The sequence below is a fragment of the Chelonoidis abingdonii genome, chromosome 1, assembly GCF_003597395.2.
Source record: "Chelonoidis abingdonii isolate Lonesome George chromosome 1, CheloAbing_2.0, whole genome shotgun sequence".
Lineage (NCBI taxonomy): Eukaryota > Metazoa > Chordata > Testudines > Testudinidae > Chelonoidis > Chelonoidis abingdonii.
The window spans coordinates 103,256,789-103,281,810 of record NC_133769.1 but is presented as its reverse complement, the minus strand read 5'-3'; the positions used below and the strand labels follow the sequence as shown (position 1 = coordinate 103,281,810).

The following is a 25,022-nucleotide window of genomic DNA, read 5'->3' as shown; positions in this document are numbered from 1 at the left end:
TTATCAGAAATATTTGGTTTTCTGGCAAAAAGTAGAATTTTTCCATTGAAAATTTTGACATTTTTTGAGGGGGAGGTAGAGAGGGTGTCAAAAGTTTCCATCACAGAACCCTCCTTCCACACACACTATTTTCTGACCTGCTTTATGACTAGTCCTCATCCATACCCCTTTCTAAATATGGGCCTATTAGCATTGGGAAAAGTTTTGACATGCAAAGATGCATTTTCTGATAATTTGCATTTAACAAAAGCATATAAAAAAATCCCAAAATAGAAGTTTGATAACTGCCGTTATTGGATGTCCATTCATTTAAAAGATTATCTACAGTACCCATCCCTTATATCATCACTAATCCTACCAATGAAGATTAAGGAAGAACCCAACTGGTTGGACTAGGGAAGTTGGTAGCACTGGTCTTATTAACAAAATTAAACAGACAAAAAATGGTGGAGGGCCCTATCTGAATACTGTTCCACGTGTCTTATGCAGGTACAGCCCTGATCTACTTAGCTGGAGTAAGCAGCAAAGAATCCTGTGGCACCTTGTAGACTAACAGACGTTTTGGAGCATGAGCTTTCATGGGTGAATACCCCCTTCGTCAGATGCATGTCAGATGCATCTGACGAAGTGGGTATTCACCCACAAAAGCTCATGCTCCAAAACGCCTGTTAGTCTATAAGGTGCCACAGAATTCTTTGCTGCTTTTAAGATTCAGTCTAACGGCTGCCCCTCTGATACTTAGCTGGAGTAGGCCTTCTAGCCTTATGACGTCTCAGTTGCAGGGCTGTGTACTAGCCTATAAGAGGGATTTAAGTCAGGAGATATTGTATTAGGAGTGTCATATGAGTAATTGAGGGAGGACACCAATTTTCATCTCAAAAGCAGGGCTGCCCTTAAAGTGCCCTTAAATTGTCTATGTGTGAATCCCACCAGCCTTGCATCTGAATTCAAAATCAACCCAGCTATACAAACTAAAAGGCAGGTGATAATTCAGACATGGGGTCAGGGCTCATAGACAAAAAAGACTATTGAGATTTTTGAGGGAGGCAGAAGGAGACATAGGTTCATGGATGCATGTTGATCGTCGAGTTTCTCAAAGGGCCAGGCTAAGAGTAGTCATGCCTCTGCCTAAGGTCACTTGTAAGGGAAAAATAAAAGAAATACAGCTGAGTTGTTTAAATACTCCCACTTCTGCTCCTTCCCCAGGTTCAAAAGGAGACAGCTGCCCAGCACTTTTAAGAAGTTGCTACCTTTAAGGAGCCCATAGATTGCTTAATTATTGTGCAGGTCTAAGGTACAGTATGTATAGTTCACAGATAGGATGAATAAACACCAAGAGCAATTATGCTACAGCAAATTTCACAAACCAAATAGAATAAAAGCTAATCTTCAAAAACTTAAAACCACTTCATTTAACAATCCAACAGCTGGTAAGTATGTCTAATAGATGGTAACTAATGTCACAGATGAGACAAATCAAGAGCAGCACAGCACTCTCTTAAAAGAAACTCCTTCTGCACCCCACACCTCCGATCTTCCTGCTCTTCTATTCATTAGGAAGAGTGCAAAGACCAACTCAGTCACATCCAAACAGACCTTTTCCCCACCTACGACAAACAGGGTCAGTAATTTATTTCTCACTCTTTCATCATCTGTGTCCTTCGAAGAACTGAGGGAAAAGCAAAGAGGCACCCAGGGCATGTTCTATACCTGCTATTTTTCTGCTAGGAATTTATTGTCTGTAAAGTCACAGCTATTGTTTCAATTGCCAAGGCTCCCAGCGTGAGTGACTCCTTCCACTTCCAACCACAGATTTGCTGCATCTTCCCCAACTAGATCATCATCAAAATAAACAAAGGACACTTACCATCTGCTTATGGCTTGGGAAGAATGTTTGCTCCACAAGGGGGAACTTCTCAGGACCCAGTGAGTTGAAGATTTTAATTAGCTGAGAGAACTAAAGAGAGAGAGAGAGAATCTGTTGTTTATTAGACAATAAACCAGTGATTTTAAAAAGTGCTGCTATGAAGGGTGGCGGAGGGCAAGGGAATCACATTATCTTCTCCCACCCACCTTTCTGCAATTGACAATGGTGAAAAATATGGGTATAGCATGCTAAGTTATCACACTCTCTCACTGGGTGCACAACACCCAGGCATCTTGAGAGAAGGGAAGGAGTTAAGTGAAGAGGCTGGAAGTGGACCAGCTTGCATTCAATTACAGATCCACTATAAACAGGCTTAGCTTTCACAGTATAGAAGGGCTGAGAGTAAAGAGAGAGCAGCTCATCTTGACAGTCTGGAGGAAAGGGCTCAAGACACACACATGTGTGCTTGGGACAGAAATAAGTAGTACCACTCATGTATAGCAACAAAACAAAATAGCGCTCTCTCCCCCATGCAGCCAAATAAAGGATTGGTGATGTTTCTTAAAAGGTCTGAGTAATCAGAAGAGATGCTCACTAGAAAGAGAGAGTCTTCTACAGTAGTGGCTCTTAACCGTTCCAGTCTACTGTACCCATTTCAGGAAGCTGATTTGTCTTAAGTAACCCCAAGTTTCACCCTACTTAAAATCTACTTGCTAACAAAATCAGACATAAAAATACAAAAAAAAAAAAAAGTGGCACAGGACACTATTACTGAAAAATGGCTCACTTTCTCATTTTTAACCATATAATTATAAAATAAATCAATTGGAATATAAATATTGTACATTCATTTCAGTGCATAGTATATACAGCAGTATAAACAAGTCATTGTCTGTATGAAATTTTAGTTTGTACTGACTTTGCTAGTGCTTTTCACATAGCCTGTTGTAAAACTAGGCAAATAGCTAGATGAGCTGATGTACCCCTTGGAAGAACTCTGCATACTTCCAGGGGTACACATCCCCTGGTTGAAAACCACTGTTCTACACCATCCAATTTGAGTGCTGGGCAAAGAAAGCATGAACCTGATGTCTATCATATAAACATCTCTTGTGACTAGGTTCACCTGAGAGGGTCTGTCACCAATCTCACATGCATGTAGCATGATGCACACAGAATGAACTAGAGAAGGGTTCACCTCTTACTTCCCCATTTATCTTGGGGGTCAAAGGGGCCATCATCCTAAGCGAGTTATTTGAGGAAAGCAGTGTGCAAAGTCTTTGCTGGAAAGCAGAGTCCTCAGCAAGTGCTTCATGCCCAAGAGCTAACATGGTAAGCCAGGACAACACACATATAATTAATTGTTTGTCATCAAGACAGCTAGACAAAGTTTCCCATAATGTGATAATCTGACAGTGGGATAACAGAGCTATTCTAAGAGAGCAGAGTCTTGATTTCTATCCACCTTACACCACCTTATAATAATTTGTATCACAAGGAATTTCAACTTCTATTTGACAAACTGCAAATATCTACACTCTATTACATGTACAGTCTACTGCCTGGTGTAAGTTGCATGGATGGCACACTCCTTTATCTTTCATTGGTAAAACAAAAAATCTAATATTTAAAAGGTGGGTATGCAAGGCTGTGGCACTCAAAGAGTTAAGATGTGTAAGTTCTTGAGGCATGAAAGACAGATTTTATGGAGGCCAATATGTTAGTATGACTAGGAGATGAAAGGAGACAGTAACAGGCGAAATATCATTGAAATTGCTTATGGAAGGAGCTTCTGGATGTTCTATATTCCTTGTGACTGAGTTTCATGTATGTAGCCACCTTTCAGTGTGCCTAAAGCATCTCGCTAGGTGCTAAGCGTACCATTATAATAGGCAAGCTCCTTTTCAGTTTGGCAGCAGTGCTGTTATTGACAAGCAGGACGGGGGATGTCGCAGAAAGAGGACTGCTTACTTCTCTTAATTCAGTGATTTCTGAGTTGAGATGAATCTCTCAGATATTAATTTTCATGGGTATTTAGAGAATTTACTTGTTGGGGCCTGCTGCAGCTGGGAGCAAACATCTCAATAATTCTAGCTACTGCTGACACACGTAACGTGGGCTTGGCAGAATTCAATTTTTTGATAGTTTTGATGGAGAATATCAGTGTTTCTTTTCAAGCACCTTTTCAATTTTTATCGATTTAATTTTCACAGTTACAGGAAATTATGGGGGCAGGCTATGGGGAGGTCAGACAACTTTTTAATGACAAGACACACAGATTCTAAAAGTTAAAGTTTATAACCATTAAACACAAAACTGTCAACATCACATGTCAAAGTATACAAAGGAAATACCCTTAAATCAAACTTTAATAAGTCCTCAAGCAGAATTTTTCTTACTTTGCCTACCTGTACATTTCTATTATTATTCATTAAAATATTTTTTCTTCAGTTTGTTCATTTAGGCCAAATCGACGTTTATCAACGTTTACAGATAAAAATCTAATCCATGCCAAGTAATATGTAATCAAACTCAGAGCTAAGGCATATGAGAATGTGCAGAGTTCTATTTGCAGAGATTCACAAACTGAATCCCAAAGTTCAATTCGTAGGGCTTGAAAGTAAGTTAACTCCCATAGGTTCTTTTAGAGAAAGTTCAGTTAACTTAACCCTCTCTTATGGGAAAGTTCAGTTGTGGAAGGTTCTCATTGCTACTGCACCCCAACAATTTCCCAACAAATCTTGAGACCCCCTCATCTTGAAGGAGATATTTGCAAGGGAGTTCCAGGACTGGTTTTGGGGAAGAGGATAGCTGTTCAAGGAATAACGGACCCAGAGCCTTGGGAGAGGAAAGTCCTTTAGCTTCCCAGCAGTGTAAGCCACCTCAGCCTATGTTTGCTGAACTTTCAGGAGAATTCTCTGAGGTTCATAAATGCCTCAAGTTGCAATTCCAAGGCTCTGTTCAAGATAATGTGAGGTCTGATGGAAGTATTTTGTGCAAGTCTACTAAGTACCTTCATTTGGGTCCCCTTCGCAGCATTGCAATCACTGGGCCACCTTAGCAAACACATTTCTGTTTACTAAATTTAATCCTGCACTTCCTGGTGAAGAGAGAGCATTTTGGAAATTAAATGATGATTCCTGTATGAAAAATGATTCCAGTTTGTAAAAAACAGTCTGAAGGGCATGTGCCGGACACGGGCCACATACTGAAATGGCAGCTGCCCTTAGATTTGCAGACAAACACAAAGATTTCCTTTTCTAAATTGCGTGGGATGAAATTCAGTGCTTGAGAAAATCCAGAAATCTTCTATTGGTGGCATAATCACATCACTAGTACCACCACCCCCTCGCACACATCAGCAGATAAGAGGAAAAATTTCATGGCTAGAATAATTTTTGTTGGCAACAAGGGTGTTGATCTGGACTAGAGGAAAGAGGACAGATTGCATCTCTTAACTACTTGGACTACCCCTGCACATCCCACAGAAACAAAACAAAACACTGTTTTGACTAGCAGAGTGAGAAAACAGAACTTAAAAGTTACACAGAATGAGATGGAGACACAGAGAGAAAGATCAACACACCAGCAAGAGAGACATGTCACAATGCGTGCACACACAGCACATGCAGATCTACAAACAGACACATAGATGCTGTATACATGTTACTCTAGGAAAATAACTAAAACTACTGAATAATTGTTGGGCTGACATACAGGGCTGCCCGGGGGGGAGGGGGCAAGTGGGGTAATTTGCCCCGGTCCCCGCAAGGGCCCCCACGAGAGTTTTTCGGGGTCCCTGGAGTGGGGTCCTTCACTCGCTCTGGGGGGCCCGGAAAACTCTCATGGGGCCCAGGCCCCCGGAGCTTCTTCCGCTCCGCGTCTTAGGCGGCAATTCGGCAGTGGGGGGTCCTTCCACCTCGAGACCTGCCGCTAAACAGCTGGGTCTTTGGGGCAATTCGGCGGCAGGTTCTGGAGCAGAAGGACCCCCCACCACCAAATTACCACTGAAGCAGGGTTGCCCCACCACTGAGAACCCCAGGCCCCCGGAATCCTCTGGGTAGCCCTGCTGACATATGGTGGATTTGCTTGTTAGTTTGCCTTCTTTTTGAAGCATTCGGTATCAGCCACTGCTGTAGTAATGGGTGTGATAAACATGTGCTGGTAAAGGACTGAACTATTTTTTGCCCACTCTCACCATTATAAGATGGGGCAGAATTGCAAAAAATTTATATCTTATATATTGACCTCAGTAACGAATGTTATGTGTGTGATAGGCACAATACTGTATAAGAGACACCAATAGATTAATGCAGTACAGCAACTCTTATCTTCTTGTTTAGATAAGAACATAAGAATGGCCACACTGGGTCAGACAAAATGGTGCATCTAGCCCAGTATCCTGTCTCCGACAGTGGCCAATGCCGGGTGCTTCAGAGGGAATGAACAGAACAGGTAATCATCAAATGATCTATCCTCTGTCAGTCACCCATTCCCAGCTTCTGGCAGAAAGAGGCTAGGGACACCATCCCTCCCCATCCTGGCTAATAGCCATTGATGGACCTATCCTCCATGAACTTATCTAGTTTTTTTTTACCTTGTTATAGTCTTGGCCTTCACAACGTCCTCTGGCAAGGAATTCCACGGGTTGACTGCTGCGTGAAGAAATACCCCTTTTTGTTTTAAATCTGCTGCCTATTAATTTCATTTGGTGACTCCTAGTTCTTGTGTTATGAGAAGGAGTAAACAACACTTCCTATTTACTTTCTTCACACCAGATACTTGACACATTGACAAGGAGAATATGTCAAGTATCCTCCTTGTATGTGTGTCCGAAATTGAGAGGAATGTTATTGTCAGCAGTTCAGCTAGCTTATTCCTTTCACCTAAGGGCTCACCCATACTCATGGTCAGTAGTACCTCAGTCTATAAGTAGCCCCATGGATTTCAATGAGACTACATACAAAGCTTAGGACTATTCAGTGTAAATATGGGTGGCACAATCTGGGCCCTACAGATTACTATCCCTACACAATCATGCATGTGCGGTAGTGTGGCATGCCTAGGCTTGCTGGGCTCTTCTATGTCAAAAGTTACTGCAGTAGGAAGAGTTTAAAAGAAAAAGGACAAGTGCATCTTAAGGCAAAGGGTAAAATATTCTAACATGGCTAAGAGTACATCTACATAGCAACTAGACACCTGTGGCTAGCTCCTGCTAGCTGATTTGAGCTTGGGCTGCAGGGCTGTTTCATTGCTGTGTAGGCTTCTGGGCTCAGACTAGAGCCTGGGCTCTAGGAGAGTATGAGGTGGGAGGGGGTTCCAGAGATTGGGCTTCAACCCAATCCCTTAAGCCTACACAGCAGTCAAACAGCCCCACAGCCTGAGCTTGAGCCTGAGTCGGCTGGTGGGTTTTTTCTTTGCTGTGTAGACATTCTCTGAGTTACTTAGGAGCCTGAATCCCATAGAAAGTCAATTGCACTTAGGCCGCTAAGTGATTCGGAATTTTTTACTCTGAGTCTTCCAATCTCCCCCACCCTGTGAAGAGGTGTAAGCTGTCTTCTTACAAAATTGTGTGTATATTATTGCACATCATTACCCTGTATGAAATCCTGCTGTGTTTTGTACTGTAGCTTTTATAACACAGTGATTGTTACAATTGGCCAATGCATCTGGACTGGTGTGGTTACAGCAAAACTTTTACATAATTCTGAGATCCTGAAAATTTATTTTTTTGTTTAGCTTCTGTGAAATCGCCATTTTCACTTAAAAACACCCCAAACAGTTCAAATTGTGCATGTTATCAACGCAAATTAATTTTCCATCCCTCCAAAAAAAAATTGTTCTGAAATACTGAAAAAGTCGCACTTATTATTCAAAAATATAACCATACTTTTGAGCCTCAATTCACTCAATAGTTGTGGAGGAATCATTACAGACTGTTGAAGGAAAAATCCCACAAAATTGTGAAAGTTCCTCATGAAATTGGATCATGTTTGAAAATACAAAACAAAATATGAAAAACCTCATTTCCTAACATTACCTAATTTCATTTTTCACACTCCCCTACAGTCAGGGCCGGCTTTAGGAAGTGCGGGGCCCAATTTGAACAGTTTCGACAGGGCCCCGGCAGGGAACACAAAAAAAAAAACCATAAAAAAACACGTGGGGCTTGTACTCACCGGGTGGTGCTCCGAGTCTTCGGTGGCACTTTGGCGGTGGGTCCTTCACTCGCTCCAGATCTTCGGCGGCACTGAAGGACCCGCCGCTGAAGTGCCACCGAAGACCCAGAATAAGCGAAGGACCCGCCGCCGAAGTGCTGCCAAAGATCCGGAGCGCCGCCAGGTGAGTAAAAATTAAAAAGGCACCTCTAGCCAGGGAAGGGATTCTCACTGGTTGNGGGGCTCTCTGAGGCGCGGGGCCCAATTCGGGGGAATTGGTGGAATTGGCCTAAAGCCGGCCCTGCCTACAGTTATGTCTGTCCAGTAAGTTTCCAATAACCTTTGTCAAACAGATTCCTCCTTTCAGGATGCCTATTTTGCAATCAAAATGCAAAAAGGGAAAAATATCATCTGTCCCCAAGAAAAGCTGTTGGTGTCTCTGTCTCTTGTTTCTAGCTATCATAAAACCTTTTGATCTTACTGCCAGAGAAGTTCTCAATAAGCAAAGGCATGACAGAAACGCATACCTGAGCCAGCTCCAGCCAGATAAAGCCACTAGCTGTGCCAAATGCCAGTATGAGATCTTAGATTAAGTAAATTGCTTTGTGGATTTAGGGTTTTTTTTGTTTGTGTAACAGGGTGTACTCGCCTCTCCAGAGCAGGGCTGGATTAATGCAGGGGCTTTAGAGGCTGAAGCCCAGGGTCTCGGGGGGCCCTGCAGGCCCACGGACCAGATATGGCCTGCTACTTCTTTTCATCTGGCCCGCTGGCATGCTCCTGCCACCCCTTGGCAAGGAGCGTTCAGGCAATCTTTGTGTGCTGCCCCCACCCCCAGCACCAGCTCCGCAGCTTCCATTGGCCAGGAACTGTGGCCAATGGGAGCTGGAGGGACAGCGACTGTGGGTACGGACAGTGTGCACCACACAGAGCAACCTGGCCCCTCCGCCTAGGGACTGGACATGACGGCCACCTTGGGGAGCAGAGCAGCACACAGCCAGGGCAGGCAGGGATCCTACCTTAGCCCTGCAGTGCCACTGACCAGGAGCTGCCTGAGATAAGTGCCTCCCAGCCGGAGCCTGCACCCTCACTCAGCCCAGAGCCCCCTCCTGCACCCAAACTCCCTCCCAGACCCCACACCCCAAACCTCCTGCCACACCACAACCGCCTCAGCTGGAGCTGCATCCCCCCACATACCCCAGCCTATTCCCATACTCCAAACCCCAAGAGGCCCCACAAAATCTAATAGCCCTGGGCCCACAGGAAAATTAATCCATCCCTGCTTGCAAGCACTCCCTGGCTGAGTGCATGTGCCTGCACACACACACTGTGTTTGTGGTGGGTCTTCACTGACTCAGCCCTCCAGCCAGGTCACACACAGTCTGTGTGACAAAAGCAAAGCAAGCCGCTTCTGGGGTACAAGTCCAACAGGGGCCTCTCTCAGTGCCCTCTGTAACATCTCTCTCAAGTTGTCTGGAATAGAACAGTGCCCCAGAGCTCCTTCCCTGGAGGCAATGTCTTTACCCTCTCAGGACCTTTCTTCAGCTGGGCTACTACAGGTCAATGCCCCTTCTGAAGTGCCTCAAAGTCCATGCCACTCTCCCAGTGGCTGGTGGAGGGAAACTGGCCCGCCCTCTACTCTGGGTCCCAACCCAGGGACCCTATAAATAGCAGCCGTCCACCACATCTCTTTAAATAAACTGCATTGCTGCTAGAATTCCCTGTTCCACTTCTCCATGGCTCCAGCACATTCTTCACCCTTACATCAAGGCCTTGGTCTGGTGGATTCCCAGCAGCCAACTCAGAGCTAATTTGTGTTCTCTTCAGCCTCTGCCAGCACTGCTATGTCCAAGGTCCTGTAGCTTCTTCTTCGAGTGCTTGCTCATATCCATTCCAGTTAGGTGTGCATGCGCCGCGTGCACGTTCGTCGGAAGATTTTTACCCTAGCAACACTTGGTGGGTTGGCTGGGTCGCCTCCTGGAGTAACGCCACCATGGTGCTGGATATATACCCCTGCTGAGCCAACTGCTCCTCAGTTCCTTCTTACTGCCTGTGTTGGTCGTTGGAACAGTGGAGCACGGCTTAGCTGTCCTCCACTTCCCTAGCTACTCGTAGTTTCTTCGATATCTTTCTTGTATATAGTTGGAATTTATATAATTACAGTTAGTTTGATAGTTGTTTAGATAGATACTGAATATAGTTAAGTGGGGTTTGGGCATTAGGCCCTTCCCTGCACCCAGTGCCGGGGCCCATGCCCCGTTCACCGGGATTCAAACTTTGCTTAGCCTGCCACAAGCCGATGCTTATAGGAGATCCCCACGACTCCTGTCTCAAGTGCCTTGGGGAATCGCACATTACAGATAAGTGCTATATTTGCAAGGCATTTAAACCGAGGACAAAGTAAGAGTGAGACTTTCGCCTAAAGAATCTCCTGATGGAGGCAGCTTTGAATCCTCCACCCTCGGCACCAAGCACTGAACACTCTGCTAGAAGCTCTCCTCCGGCACCAGACCATGCCGGCACCGCTAAGACACCACGGCACCGGCCATCTCCGGAGCAGGGACCTGCTAGGCACAGATCTCTCTCCTCCAAACTGAGAAGGTTGAAGTCCTCCACTACCTCTGTGCCCTCCACGCCACAGACGCAGCCTCGTTCGGACCATCCGGCACCTACACCTGCCACGGCACCGACTGCTGCGGTATCGTCGAATCCGGTCCCGCGGGGGCCATCGACTCTGGTCCCTGAGAGCTCCTCGCCGGGGACCATGGTTGAGCTTACAGTCCCCTCTACACCGGAGACATTCTCCACAGCTAGGGACCTCAAAGCTATGACGGAGTCTGTCCTGCCTCAACCCCCGGCACCGCCGGTGCGGGTATTACATTCGATAGACAAGCCAGCCCTAATGAGACAGCCTTCAGTTGACCCGGCAGCTCGGCACCTATCATGATCCAGGTCCTGGCACCGTTCGCGGTCCCGTCGACAATCACGGTCCCGACGCCACTTGCAGTCCCAGCACCACTCACCTCTTCGGTACCGGTCATACTCGCGGCATAGATTGATGTCTCGGCCTCCGGCTCAGTACTCTCAGTACCGCTCCAGCTCCCGGCACTGCTCCTGGCACCGGGACTATCGCAGTTGTTCGAGATCCAGTTCGACCTCCCAGCACCGTGCAGGTCGCAGATCCCGATCTCGCTCTCGGTACCGGTATGGCTCCAGGTACCGATCCCCAGTGCCGAGGAGATCAGCAATGGTGAGAGAGAAGGACTCTTACCAGGATCTTTCAGCTCCTCCCTGGCTGTCCTGGCACCCGTCCGTGTCTTCGCAGGAGGACAGTTCGTACGCCCAGGACAGAGACTCCGATGTGCCCACCAGGATATTCCACGAGCCCCAGGCCCAAGATCATGGCCCTCACCAGTGGGCATTCTGGACACCTTGGGCATATCATCAGGCCCAAGGTGCACATCCAGGCCCATCTCGCTCTGCCACATCAGAGCACCGGGTGCCGGAAGCCACTATAAGCCGCCCTCCTCCTTCTACTTCGGAGGAAGCGCCGGTCCAGCCACAAGACTCCCAGATCCCAACGGAGACAGAGGCTGGCCACCAAGAAGAGGCCTCAACTGACCCGCTTGTCCCTGGTCTCTCCTCATCCTCCTCCTCTGATGAGGCAGTAGCTGGAACATCATTTGTAAGTCCTCCACCAATTGACCTGAGGGCCCACCAGGACCTCCTCAGGCAAGTGGCACTAAATATGAACTTGCAAGTCGAGGAGGTCCCAGAGGTAGAGGACCCAGTGGTGGACATTTTATCATCTGATGCCCCCACGAGAGTGGCCATTCCCTTTATCCAGACGATCCAGGCCAGTGCCAACATGATCTGGCCGTCTCCGGCCTCTATCCCACCTGCTGCCCGGGGAGTGGAACGTAAATATATGATGCCCTCCAAGGGCTATGAATACTTATACGTCCATCCTCCTCCCTGCTCCCTCGTTGTCCAGTCGGTCAATGAGAGAGAACGCCATGGTCAGCAGGCCCCAAAATCAAAGGACGCAAGGCGCGTGGACTTGCTGGGGAGCAAAGTCTACTCTGCAGGGGCGCTCCAACCCCGCGTGGCTAATCAGCAAGCCCTCCTTAGCCGCTACAATTATAATACCTGGGCGGCAGCGGACAAGTTTAAGGAGTTGCTCCCGCAGGACTCCCGGCAGGAATGTGCAGCCCTCCTGGATGAGGGAAAAAGGGTGGCTAGAATTTCCCTCCAGGCTTCCTTGGACGCAGCTGACTCTGCAGCCAGGACCCTAGCCTCTGGAGTTACTATGAGACATATCTCATGGCTGCAAGTCTCAGGCCTTCCCCCGGAGCTCCAGCATACAATCCAGGACCTCCCCTTTGAAGGGCAAGGCCTCTTCTCTGACAAGACAGACCCTAGGCTGCAAAGCCTAAAAGATAACAGGGTCATTATGCGCTCACTAGGCATGCACATGCGAGTGACTCAGCGCAGGCCCTTCCGCTCCCGGCCACACCACTCTTACCCTCAGCCCAGACAGAGACAGGACTTTGCCAGAAGATGGGGTAGAACCGGCTATCGGAGGCAGTCAGGCACCCAAGGGGACCAGAACCAAGGTCCCTCCAAACCACTCACAGGGCCCAAACCCACCTTTTGAAGGTGCGCCCGAGGGTGATGTACCAGTTTCGTTAAAGGATCCATTCCCTCCTTTCTTCAACCACCTCTCCCTTTTCCCCCCTGTGTGGGTCCCAGCTAATGTCAGATCGCTAGGTCTTACGCATGCTGGAATTTGGGTACCACCTCCAATTTATTTCACGCCCCCCCTTCCACCCCACTTCCTCGTCCCTCTTCAGGGACCCCTCTCATGAGCAATTCCTCCTTCAGGAGGTGCAGACACTCCTTGCCAAAGGAGCCATAGAGGAGGTACCAAAACACGAAAGGGACACGGGGTTTTACTCCCGCTACTTCCTAATCCCCAAGGCAAAGGGGGGTCTCAGATCTATCCTGGATCTGTGGGAACTCAACAAATTCATGATAAAGTTGAAGTTCTGCATGGTATCCCTTGGGACCATCATCCCATCCCTAGATCCTGGAGACTGGTATGCCGCCCTCGATATGAAAGATGCGTATTTTCCAATAGCCATCTACCCTCCTCACAGGAAGTACCTCCGGTTCATAGCCAACCATCAACATTTTCAGTTTGCGGTCCTGCCGTTCGGCCTCTCTACAGCCCCAAGAGTATTTACGAAATGCATGGCTGTAGTTGCTGCCCACCTCCGCTGCCGTTGGATATACGTTTTTCTGTATCTAGAAGACTGGCTCATCCGAGGGACCTCCGAGGCAAAAGTCACCCATCACATTGGCATTGTCAAGGACCTTTTCCTACATCTAGGCCTGATGATCAATGCGGAAAAATCCACTCTGATTCCCACTCAGAGGATAGACTTTATTGGCGCCACGCTGGACTCCAATCTCACCAGAGCCTGCTTACCGCTGCCCTGGTTCCAGGCAATGGTGGCCATCATCCAGAGACTGCAAGCTGTTCCGTTGACTTCGGTTCGCACTTGCTTCGGTCTCCTGGGTCACATGGCGGCCTGCACATTTGTGACGAAACATGCCAGACTGCGCCTCCGTCCCTTCCCATCGTGGCTCAACTCACTGTACTGACCAAGCAGAGATGCCATAGACATGATAGTCACCATTTCCCCAAGCATCCTAGGCTCCTTCAAATGGTGGCTGACCCCCTCCCTGGTGTGTGCAGGGCTGCCGTTCCATCTGCCCCAGCCCTCTATGTCCCCGACGCGTCATCTCTCGGCTGGGGTGCTCACCTTGGACATCTACGCACTCAAGGCCTTTGGTCATCTCAGGAGCTGGCCTTGCACATCAATGTCTGGGAGTTGAGAGCAGTCCGCCTTGTGTGCCAGGTGTTTCTGCAGCACTTGCAAGGCCGTTGTGTGTCAATATTCACAGATAACACAACAGCCATGTACTATATAAACAAACAGGGTGGGACACGGTCGTCGACCCTTTGTCAGGAAGCCATACGACTCTGGGACTTTTGTGTAGCCCACTCTATAGACGTCATAGCGTCCTTTCTCCCCGGGGTTCAAAACACTCTGGCGGATCACCTCAGCAAATCCTTCCTTTCTCACGAGTGTCGCTTCATCCAGACGTTATCCTTTCGGTCTTCCGGAAATGAGGATTTCCCCATGTAGATCTCTTTGCGTCCCGCGAGAACAGGAAATGCCAGATATTCTGTTCCTTTCAAGGCCTCTCCCAGGGTTTGATAGTGGACGCTTTCCTGATACCATGGACGACTCACTTGCTCTACGCTTTTCCACCGTTCCTGCTCGTCCACAGGGTCCTGCTGAAAGTACGCAGGGACAGAGCCCGCTTGATCATGATCGCTCCAGCGTGGCCCAGGCAGCACTGGTACATCATGTTGCTCGACCTGTCAATAGCCAACCCCATCCCTCTACCTCTTCACTTGGACCTGATAACTCAGGACCATGGCAAACTTCACCACCCAGACCTGCAGTCGCTCCATCTCACGGCATGGCTCCTAAGTTGTTGACCCAGTCTAAGTTGCGTTGCTCTGCCCCAGTGCAACAAGTACTCTTGGGTAGCAGAAAGTCTTTCACTAGATCAACATATCTGGCCAAGTGGAAGCGTTTCTCATGCTGGTGCAGAGAGCAGAACGTTCTTCCCGCCGAGGTCTCGATCCCCACCATCTTGGACTACCTCTGGTCTCTTAAACAGCAGGGCCTAGTGGTATCATCATTGAGGGTACACTTGGCGGCCATCTCTACCTTCCACCCAGGGGAGAATGGCCGCTCAGTGTTTTCACATCCTATGGTACCTCGATTCCTCAAGGGCTTGGAGCGCCTATACCCTCAGGTATGCCACCCCACCCCAACCTGGGACCTCAACCTGGTTCTTACCAGACTTATGTCGGCCCCATTTGAGCCATTAGCAACTTGCTCCCTTTTGTACCTGTCCTGGAAAACCGCTTTCCTCGTGGCCATCACATCAGCAAGATGAGTTTCCGAGCTTCGGGCTCTCACGGCGGACCCTCCATATACTGTGTTCCACAAGGACAAGGTGCAGTTGCGACCACATCTGGCCTTTCTCCCCAAAGTGGTATCGGCCTTCCATATTAGCCAGGAGATCTTCCTTCCGGTCTTATTCCCGAAGCCACATTCATCATGCAGGGAACAACAATTGCACTCCCTAGATATCCATAGAGCACTCACTTTTTATATCAAGTGGACAAAGCCCTTCCGCAGAACACCTCAACTCTTTGTCGAGGTGGCAGAGCATATGAAGGCCTACCCGTTTCCTCACAAAGGATTTCATCCTGGGTGACATCGTGCATCCGCACCTGTTACAACTTGGCTCATGTCCCCTCGAGCCATATCACTGCACACTCTACCTGGACTCACGCTTCATCTGCTGCCTTCCTGGCTCACGTGCCCATCCACGAGATATGTCATGCAGCTACCTGGTCCTCGGTCTATACCTTCGCCTCTCACTATGCCCTGGTTCAGCAGTCCAGAGATGACACAGCCTTTGGCTTCGCAGTATTACACTCTGCGACATCTCACTGCGACCCCACCACGTAGGTAAGGCTTGGGAATCACCTAACTGGAATGGATATGAGCAAGCACTCAAAGAAGAAAAGACAGTTACTCACCTTTGTAACTGTTGTTCTTCGAGATGTGTTGCTCCTATCCATTCCAAACCCCTCCCTCCTTCCCCACTGTCAGAATAGCAGGCAAGAAGGAACTGAGGAGTGGTTGGGTCGGCAGGGGTATATATCTGGCACCATGGTGGCGCCACTTCAGGGGGCGACCCAGCCAATCCACCCAGTGTTGCTAGGGTAAAAATCTTCCGACAAACATGCACGCGGCGCGCATGCACCTAACTGGAATGGATATGAGCAACACATCTCGAAGAACAACAGTTACAAAGGTGAGTAACCGTCTTTTCCTCAGCCAACCAGAGACACCCTCCACTCTCCTCCAAGTCCAGCAAGGAACTGAATTCAGTTCCTGCAGCTCTTCTTATACTAGCCTGCTGGGCCCTGACTGGCTGCTTCCCACACAGCCACTCTAGGCAGCTTGGAGAACCTCTCTACTGTCCTTTTCTGGGGTGGGATGTGGCAGGGCCATGAGGCCTCCAGTCAGGGGCCTCGGGGGGCTAGTCCACCCCATCATAGTAGGTGGTGGGGAAAGCAAGATATTTCAAAAAAGTATTTAAGTGGTTTCCTTGATTTTCCTGGGACTGCTAGGGTTATAGGAGACAGTATTTATCAGGGGTAAAGCAAGGCAGAATTGTGCCCAGATTAGCTACAGCAGAGGCAATGGCAGAGCCAACTCTCCTACACACTTCTGGCAGCCAGCTTCATTTTGTAAGGCACTGACTTGTTTCTTTTCTTTTCTTTTAGATTTCTAAAAATATGCGCATCACATATCTCTAGGCTCTTGCACACTAGCACACACAAAATTACGAAAATGAGTTGACATTTATCAACTAAACTTACCCAGTCTCAATCCTTGACTCAAACTGAAGGCACAAATATGTCACACCATCACCTTCCCCAGCAAAAGCCAATGTCAACAAATAGGCTTTTCACCAGGTCCCAAAAGTCAACAATCTCAGACTCTGTCTGACCAACAGTGGAAGCCAGCTTCAAAGTTAAGGGCCTTGTATTGAAAATGCCTTCTCAGGAGCCCTAAGTATTCAAAACTAGGGAGGTGATTTCTCTGGGAGGGAGGACCTGGATAATATAGAGCTGTACAGATCAGTATAAGCCCCTTGAATTGCAGCTTGAGGAGAACAGGAAGCTAGTGTTATTTACTGATCATTTGTATCAATTTATTGGAGTTGACACTGCTAAGCAAGAAGGCCATTACTGTACACCCTTGTCATGGTATGCACCCCCACTCTGAACCTTAACGTCCAAAAGATGGGGTACCATCATGAATTCCTCTAAGCTTAATTACCAGCTTAGATCTTGCAGTGCCTGGTATACTCTGGTCCCCCCAAAACCTTCCCAGGGGACCCCAAGACCCAGACCCCCTGGATCTTAAAACAAGGAGGAACTGACTATCCCTCCCACCTTCCCCCTCTTAGACTTTCCCTCCCTGGGTCATCTGGAGAGGCTTCACCAATTCACTGGTGAAACAAGATCCAAATTCCTTGAATCTTAACACAAGGGAAAATAAACACTTCCCCCCACCGTGTCCAACTCGGTCCATCTTCCTCGGCTCCCTGGCGCTATCCTGGAGAGATAGAATTAGATTCAAGCTCCGTGAATCTAAAACGAAGGAAATTTGCCTCCCCTCCCCTCCTTTCCCCCACCACGTCTCCTTGGTGAGTTTTAGAAACAGATCCTTGAGCCTTAACAAGGGGGAAAAAATCAATCAGATTTTTTAAAAGAAAAGCGTTTAATAAAAGAAAGAAAAAGTAAAAATTGTCTCTTTAAAATCAAGATGGAAAATGTTACAGGGCCTTTCAGCTTATAGACACCGGGGAGAATCCTCCCCCCAGCACAGATACAAGTTGCAACAGAGATACAATCCTTCCAGCAAAATACACATTTGCAAATAAAGAAAACAAGCAAAAAAAAAACAAAAAACTAAACCGCCTTTCTAACTGGTACTTACTAAATTGAACAGAATATTGGAGAGTCTGTATACCTGTCTGGTCCCTCTTAGATTCCCTGAGAGAACAGAGAACAAAAAAAGCAGCACAAAACAAAGACTTCCCTCTACTGAGATTTGAAAGTATCTTGTCTCCTGATTGGTCCTCTGGTCAGGTGTTAGCCAGGTTTACTGGACTTGTTAACCCTTTACTATCTGTTTATGACAACCCTGCACCAGGCATGTCTAAGGCGTGTCTATATTACAAAGTTTGGTTAATTTAAGTTACGCTGGCTTTCAGCTGATGACTTTTGTAAGTCACTTGGGTGGCGCATGCACACTTGGCTGTTTGCATCAGTGCTGCACATCCTCACCGCATGCAGTTGTGTCAATAGAAAATGCGGTGTACCACGGTAGGTATTCCAGTGTGCCTTGCACCACAGTCTGGTGCAATGCCTTGTGGGACATTTTCACAGTGCTTTGTGGGATACCAGCAATTCACCGGATTTGTGGGAACTCAGAGTTAAATTCCCACAATTTCACTTTCTCCATCCCATACTGCTTATTCCAACCCATAATTTGCACACCTTTTTAAAAATTCCCACAGGCGCACATACTGATTTTCAGTCTCCGCCTTCTCTGCGACAAAAACTTATATCCTGCAGAGCTCAGCTCAATTCTCATGACCACTGCTAATACAGGATGCACAGTCGTCCTGTATTCGCCAGACTTCAGGAACTACTACAACAACCAGCGTTGTGGCGATGAAGATGAGCTGTTCAAGGACGATGAATGGATGATGGACACAGGAAATAAAAATGTCAGATTGTTGCTGGGATTCACGAAGCAGCTCCACATGGTGAGTAGGTGCTTCTGGGCCTGAGAAATGAGCACTGATTGCATTGTAAAGCAAATATGGGATGACAACCAGAGGTTGCCAAAGTTTCCGATATAAAAAACCACATTGCTGGATCTGCGTGCTGAACTCTCACCCAAGCCTACCAGCGCAGGGACACCAGAATAGCAGCGCTGACAGTGCAAAAGTGAGTGGCTGTGGTGCTCTGGAAGCCTGCAACACCAAATTGCTATTGGTTGGTGGGGAATCAGTTCAGAGTTGGAAAACCCAAAGCAGGGGCCATTGTCATCCAAGTATTCAAGGCCATTAAGCATCTCATGCCACACAGAACTGTCTCTCTTAATAATGTGTAAGGCAGTGGTTCTCAAACTAGGGCCACTGCTTGTTCAGGGAAAGCCCCTGGAGGGCCGGGCCAGTTTGTTTACCTACCACATCTGCAGGTTCGGCCAATTACAACTCCCAGTGGCTGCGTTCACCGCTCCAGGCCAGTGGGAGCTGCAAGAAGTGGCATGGGCCAAGGGACATATTGGCTGCCGCTTCCTGCTGCCCCCACTGGCCTGGAGCGGCAAACCGCGGCCACTGGGAGCTGCAATCGGCCGATCCTGTGGACACGGCAGGTAAACAAACCGTCTCAGCCCTCCAGGGGCTTTCCCTGAACAAGTGGTGGCCCTAGTTTGAGAACCACTGGTGTAGGGAATAGTAGATGGATTTGAAGCAATAGTGCTCCTGAACTGCTCTGGGACAATAGATAGCAGGCATATCCTTGTTCTGCATCACCCCATTGTGCCAATGAGTACATAAACCAAAAGGGGTACTCTTCCATGGTTATGCAAGCACCAGTGGATCATAGGGGGCACTTCACTGATATCAGTGTTGGCTGGTCAGGGAAGGTGCAGCAGGACTTTTCCAAAAGCTGCAAGCAGAGACATTCTTCCCTGACTGGTGCATTCACATTAGTGAGGTTGAAATGCCAACAGTGATGCTGGGGGACCAGGCCTACCCTATGCTCACCTGGTTCATGAAGCTGTACACCGGCCACCTCGATAGCACCGAGGCAAGATTCAACTGCTGACTAAGCAGGTGCAGGATGACTGTTGAACGAGTATTTGGTCAACTCAAAACTCACTGTTAATGTTTAATGACTAGACTGCCCCTTAGCAAGGCAAACATTCCAAATGGTATTGCTGCATGTTGTGTATTACACAATATGTTGTGAAGTGAAGGGGAAAGGCTACTGGCAAGGTGGAGGGGTGAGATGGACCAGCTGTCTGCTCAATTTGAACAGCCAGGCACAATTAGAATTGCCAATCATGGAGCTATGCGGTAGAGAGAGGCCTTAAAAGATCATTTTAACTGTCAGTAGCATTGTGTCATGCTTTTGGGAACTTGTGTCCCTTCACGTGTACAGACCTAAAGGGTGAGTGTTTAATGATTCCTGTTATGAACTGTGTAATGATTGCTCGGTGCAAATTAATAAATATACTCTGATTTTCAAAAAGTAAAACTTTATTGTGCACATATACACAGGAAACAAAGTTAAAATGTAAATAAACAAGTTAAAAACATTTTAGTGTCACTGTGAGGTGACCCATATTTATGACGAACAAGTAAAACAATAAACATACATGTTTACATATTAAAAACATATTACAATGTTTCATTGATGGTAAAAACAAGCAATGCACTGTGCTTGCTTGCTGGCTGATCCTGTAGTTATCACTGGTTGTGTGAGTATATGGTTCTCCTCATTCTCCCCTGGCATGGAGGAGTAGGACAAGGGTTCATACCATTCTGCCACCTGTTTTGCTGGGGGATACAGAAAGCAGCAACCACGGTTTTTCTATGGAATGGAAAGGCTGCTGCGTGCAGGGTCTTCACCTGGCTCTTGGCCGTTCGGCCCCTCCAATCCCTGTTTTCATAGTCTGCAACCGTAGAGGATTGGAGGATCTCACTAAGCATATCCTCGCTGGTCCACTTCTTTCTTCACCAGATCTGAATCAGATGTTCCGCAGGCAGGGAGGGGACATCTCTCAAGGCCACCATAGCAGAGGCTGCTGTTAGAAACAGATAGATACATGATTAGATTTACACTTGTAAGAGAAAGGGAATGATAAGTCTCAAAACTCCCTTACTTTATTCCCATAAAGACCGTTCATAAATAATGTGAACATTAGCTTCAAAGTGCCTTGTTTTGGCACCACTCTGCAGCTCCAGACATGGTGAGTTTGGACCAGCAGGTGAGAGAGGGGAAACTGTGGCATGAAAGGTTTAGATGCTGGGTGCCCCAGGGTACGAATATAGGAAAAGTGCAGTGAATGTTGCCAATATTTTCACAGGCAGTGGTGATTTTGGCTGATATTTCACTACTGAGAGTGACAGAGGCACAGAGAATGCTGCTGCGACTGGCGTCCCAAAGACACCCTGGCCAGTAGCTGAAAGGGTTGCAGACTATCTCCATGAAAGTTAATTTGAATCTGTTACAGAGGAAAAAAGGGACATCCCTGTTCAGATTAAACACCGCCTCTACCTCTATCTGAGCACAAGACGGTAGTTTATTGTGGACTGTGTAATTCTGACTGCTATGCTCATCTGTTGGAATTCATTTCCTAATGTAGTAGTTGATTGAAGTGACAACTATGTATGCATTCCAAAGCATGAACTTTAATTGGATACCCCGTGCAAGGAATCAAAAGTTAATGCCTTTGTTCTCTAAATGTGCAGATGGAATGAACGCCATTTGTAAGCAAGGCAGAAGGGAAGAGGGAGGGAAGGCTTTGGTCACTGAAAAGAGAAACAAATATGCTTATATAGAATAATGCATCTATATACTAACCTGAGCTCCTTTCCCCTTCATTACTGGGCTCATCTGTTCTCGCCTGGCAGGACTGGCTCAATTCCAGTAGAGTTTTGAAGAGCTCCTGGCCCACCACATGGTGTGTGTCCCCCACTTCCTCATCTTCAAGGGTTTCCACTCCCCGTTCTCATGATGTGTCCACAGTCACATTCAGGGTGCTGGTGAGGCTCCCACCACGTATGGCAATCAGTTTGCTGTAGAAATGACAGGTTTGCAGGATGGCCCCAGTGCTGTCGCTCTCTTTCACCTTCTGATATGCCTTGAAGTTCCTTGGCTTTCACCCAACACTGATGCTTATGCCTGTCAGGCCTTGGGTTTCTGATGCTCTGTGCGATCAGCACACAGATGTCTATATTGCTTTGGTTGGTCCTTAACTGGATTTGCACAACCTCTTCTCCCATACCCTGGGGAGATCCAGGACGTCTGCCCTGGTCCAGGCAGGAGCACATCTAGGTGTAGCTCTCTTTGTGCTGAGCCAGGACGGCCAGACACTCACAAAGGCCGGCTAGTTGATGTGATCACCAAGGACAGCAACCAGGAAAAGGCATTTCAAAGACACACAGAGGGTTTTAAAGAGGGAGTAGACTTCCAGTCTCTGTGACCGCTGCCAGTGGAGTTAAAGCTGTGATCAGAGTGGCCACTATTGCAGGGGAAAGGGACATCATGGGACAGCTGCTGGAGGACTATTAGGGTTGAGCAAGTAATTCAGTGTCTACACTAGCACTATGTTGATGGAAGTAGATTGATTTTAGCTCTGCATCGCTGGGGGGCGGGTTTATTGTGTTGATGTAACGGGGTGCCTGCATCGACAGCAGACAAGCTTAGGTGTAGATGTATGCAAAAAAAAGTTGAAACAAGGCGACTTAGGTTGGCCTACCTTTGCCGTGTAGACCCAGCTAAACAGGCTTTAAGAGTACAGTAACTCCTCGCTTAATGTTGTATTTATGTTCCTGAAAAATGCAATTTTAAGCGAAACGATGTTAAGCGAATCCAGTTTCCCCATAAGAATTAATGTAAATTGGCGGGGTTAGGTTCCAGGGACATTTTTTTCAAACCTCTTCCCACACACACTGTGTAAGTTTTAAACAAACAATTTAATACTGATACACAGCGATGATGATTGTGAAACTTGGTTGAGGTGGTGAAGTCGGAGGATGGAAGAGGGTGAGATATTTCCCAGGGAATGCCTTGCTGCTAAATGATGAACTAGCTTTTGGCTGAGCCCTCAAGGGTTAACACATTGTTGTTAAATGTAGCCTCACACTATACAAGTCAGCACGAATGGAGGGAGGGGAGGCAGCATGGCAGACAGAAACAGAGACACACACCCTGTGTGAGAGAGAGATGGGAATTGCCCCTTTAAGTACGCCGACCTGACTCTAAGTACACTGCCTTCTTAAGTAGATCAGCAAGTTGGCTTCTCCCAGGAAGCTCCCTCTGTCCGTCTAGAGCCCTGTTGTGTCATTTTCCACCCCTCCTCCCCCAGGACCGACCATAGGGGGGGCAAACGGGGCAATTTGCCCCAGGCCCCGGGCCCTGCAGGGGCCCTGTGAGCCCTGGCCCGGCAGCAGTCCGGGTCTTTGGCAGCATTTCGGTGGCGGGGGGTCCTTCAGTGCTGCCGAAGACACAGAGCAACTGAAAGGCCACCTACCGCGGAAATGCCCCGCGAGCAGGGGCGGCTCCAGACCTCAGCAGGCCAAGTGCGTGCTTGGGGTGGCACGCTGCGGGGGGCGCTCTGCCGGTCGCCGGGAGGGCAGCAGGCAGGCTGCCTTCGGCGGCATGCCTGCGGAGGATCCGCTGGTCCTGCGGCTCCGGTGGACCCTTCACAGGCATGCCTGCAGGAAGTCCACCAAAGCCACAGGACCAGCAGACCCTTCGCAGGCATGCCTGCGGGAGGTCCACTGGAGCCACGGGATTGGCGACCAGCAGAGCGCCCCCCGTGGCATGCAGCCATTCTTGGGGCAGCGAAATGTCTAGAACCACCCCTGCCCGCAAGCCCTGGTCCAGTGGTGGTCTGGATCTTTGGTGGCAGGGGGCCCTTCAGTCACTCCGGGTCTTCAGCGGCATTTCAGCAGTGGGGGGCCCTTCAGTCACTCTGGGTCTTCAGCGGCATTTCGGCAGTGGGGAGCCCTTCAGTGCTGCTGAAGACCTGGACCACCGCTGGGTGAGTACAAGCACTGTAGCTCCCCCGCTTTGCCCCAGGCCCTCTGAATCCTCTGGGCAGCCCTGCCCCCTCCCATGGAGATAGGGTAAGTGGGGTGTGGAAGCAGGGAGGAGGGGGACATCCTGACATTAGTCCTCCTCTCCTCCAGCCCTGCACAGCAAGCAGGAGGCTCCCAGGAGCAGTTCCAAGGCAGAGGGCAGGAGCAGCACATGGCTGTGGGGGGCGGGACAGCTGAACTGCCGGCAATTGATAGCCTGCTGGGTGGCTGCCACACAGGGAACTTAGAGGAGTGGGGAGCTGCCAGTCCACCCTGGTTCCAAGCCCCCACAAGCTAGCTCCAATGGGCTGCTCTTCCTGCAAGCAGTGGACAAAGCAGGCGGCTGCCAAACGATGTTATAAGGGAGCATTGCGCAACTTTAAATGAGCATATTTCCTAATTGATCAGCAATGTAACAATGAAACAGCATTAACCAGGATGACTTTAAGCGAGGGGTTATTGTACCTCATTTACAGCGCACTATAATCATTAGGACAGGAAGTCACACTGGCAGAGATAACAGTGAGTAATACGTGCAAACAGTGCACCAAATGCAGATGAAAGACACACATGGTCTCTTATGCCATCTGGGACTTCAGGAATAGTCTAGGATCCAGAGGTATCTCTAAACTGAAAACCTTATTGACAGCCCCCTCAAGCCCTAGGTGCAGACATCCTTGACAGAGGCTCAGGATGCTTCCACAACCTACCTGGCACTAGAGTCACTGGGTATTGCTGCATGCTCAGACTTTGTAAAATCTGGCCACTTACTTAAATGCCTAAATATGGATTTAGAAGCCTAAGTTTAGGTTCCTATTTTTGTAAACCTTTGGCCTTCATGCATTATTTTATCCTTGGTCTTAGTGATGAGACTCAGGTCTGGGCTACACTAACAGGGGGGTTCAAACTAAGATACGCAACTTCAGCTGTGTTATTCATGTAAGTGAAGTCGAAGTATCTGAGTTTGACTTACCTGGCTGGCTTCATGGCAGTGAGTCGACTGCCGCGGCGCCTCTGTTGACTCTGCTTACTCCTCCTGCCAAGGTGGAGTACGGGCGTTGATTAGCAGATCGATTTATCATGTCCAGATGAGATGTGATACATTGATCCCCGATACATCGAACACTATCTGCCAATCCGGCAGGTAGCATAGACATACCCTGACTATCAGGAAACAGCGATTGCAAAAGAGCCAGATCTCCATGCAACCTCATGAGCGCAGTGGGCCTGTAATAGGCTGCCTACTTAGCTACACCATCTAATTGGGTGGAAGAGTCAGCAAACTGGCTCTTAGGCTCAGCAGCAATTCAGTGGCCACTCAAAGCATTCGCCTACAGCTCCTGCTTGTTCCCAGCCTCGTTCCCTCATAGTTCCAGTCCTGTTCTTGCCTTGTATCACTCTCAGGAACCAGGTTCTGACCGTCGGCTGCAGTTCTTGACTTCTGA

General features: G+C 48.2%; 1 protein-coding gene across 1 annotated transcript in view; it reads right to left on the bottom strand.

Moving 5' to 3' along the window:
- Positions 1–25,022, bottom strand: part of SYN3 (synapsin III) — a 290,187-nt gene that overhangs the window by 178,202 nt on the left and 86,963 nt on the right. Inside the window, exon 6 of the mRNA XM_032786144.2 lies at positions 1,868–1,957. Coding sequence (XP_032642035.1) covers positions 1,868–1,957 — 90 coding nt within the window. The remainder of the gene's footprint in view (positions 1–1,867; positions 1,958–25,022) is intronic.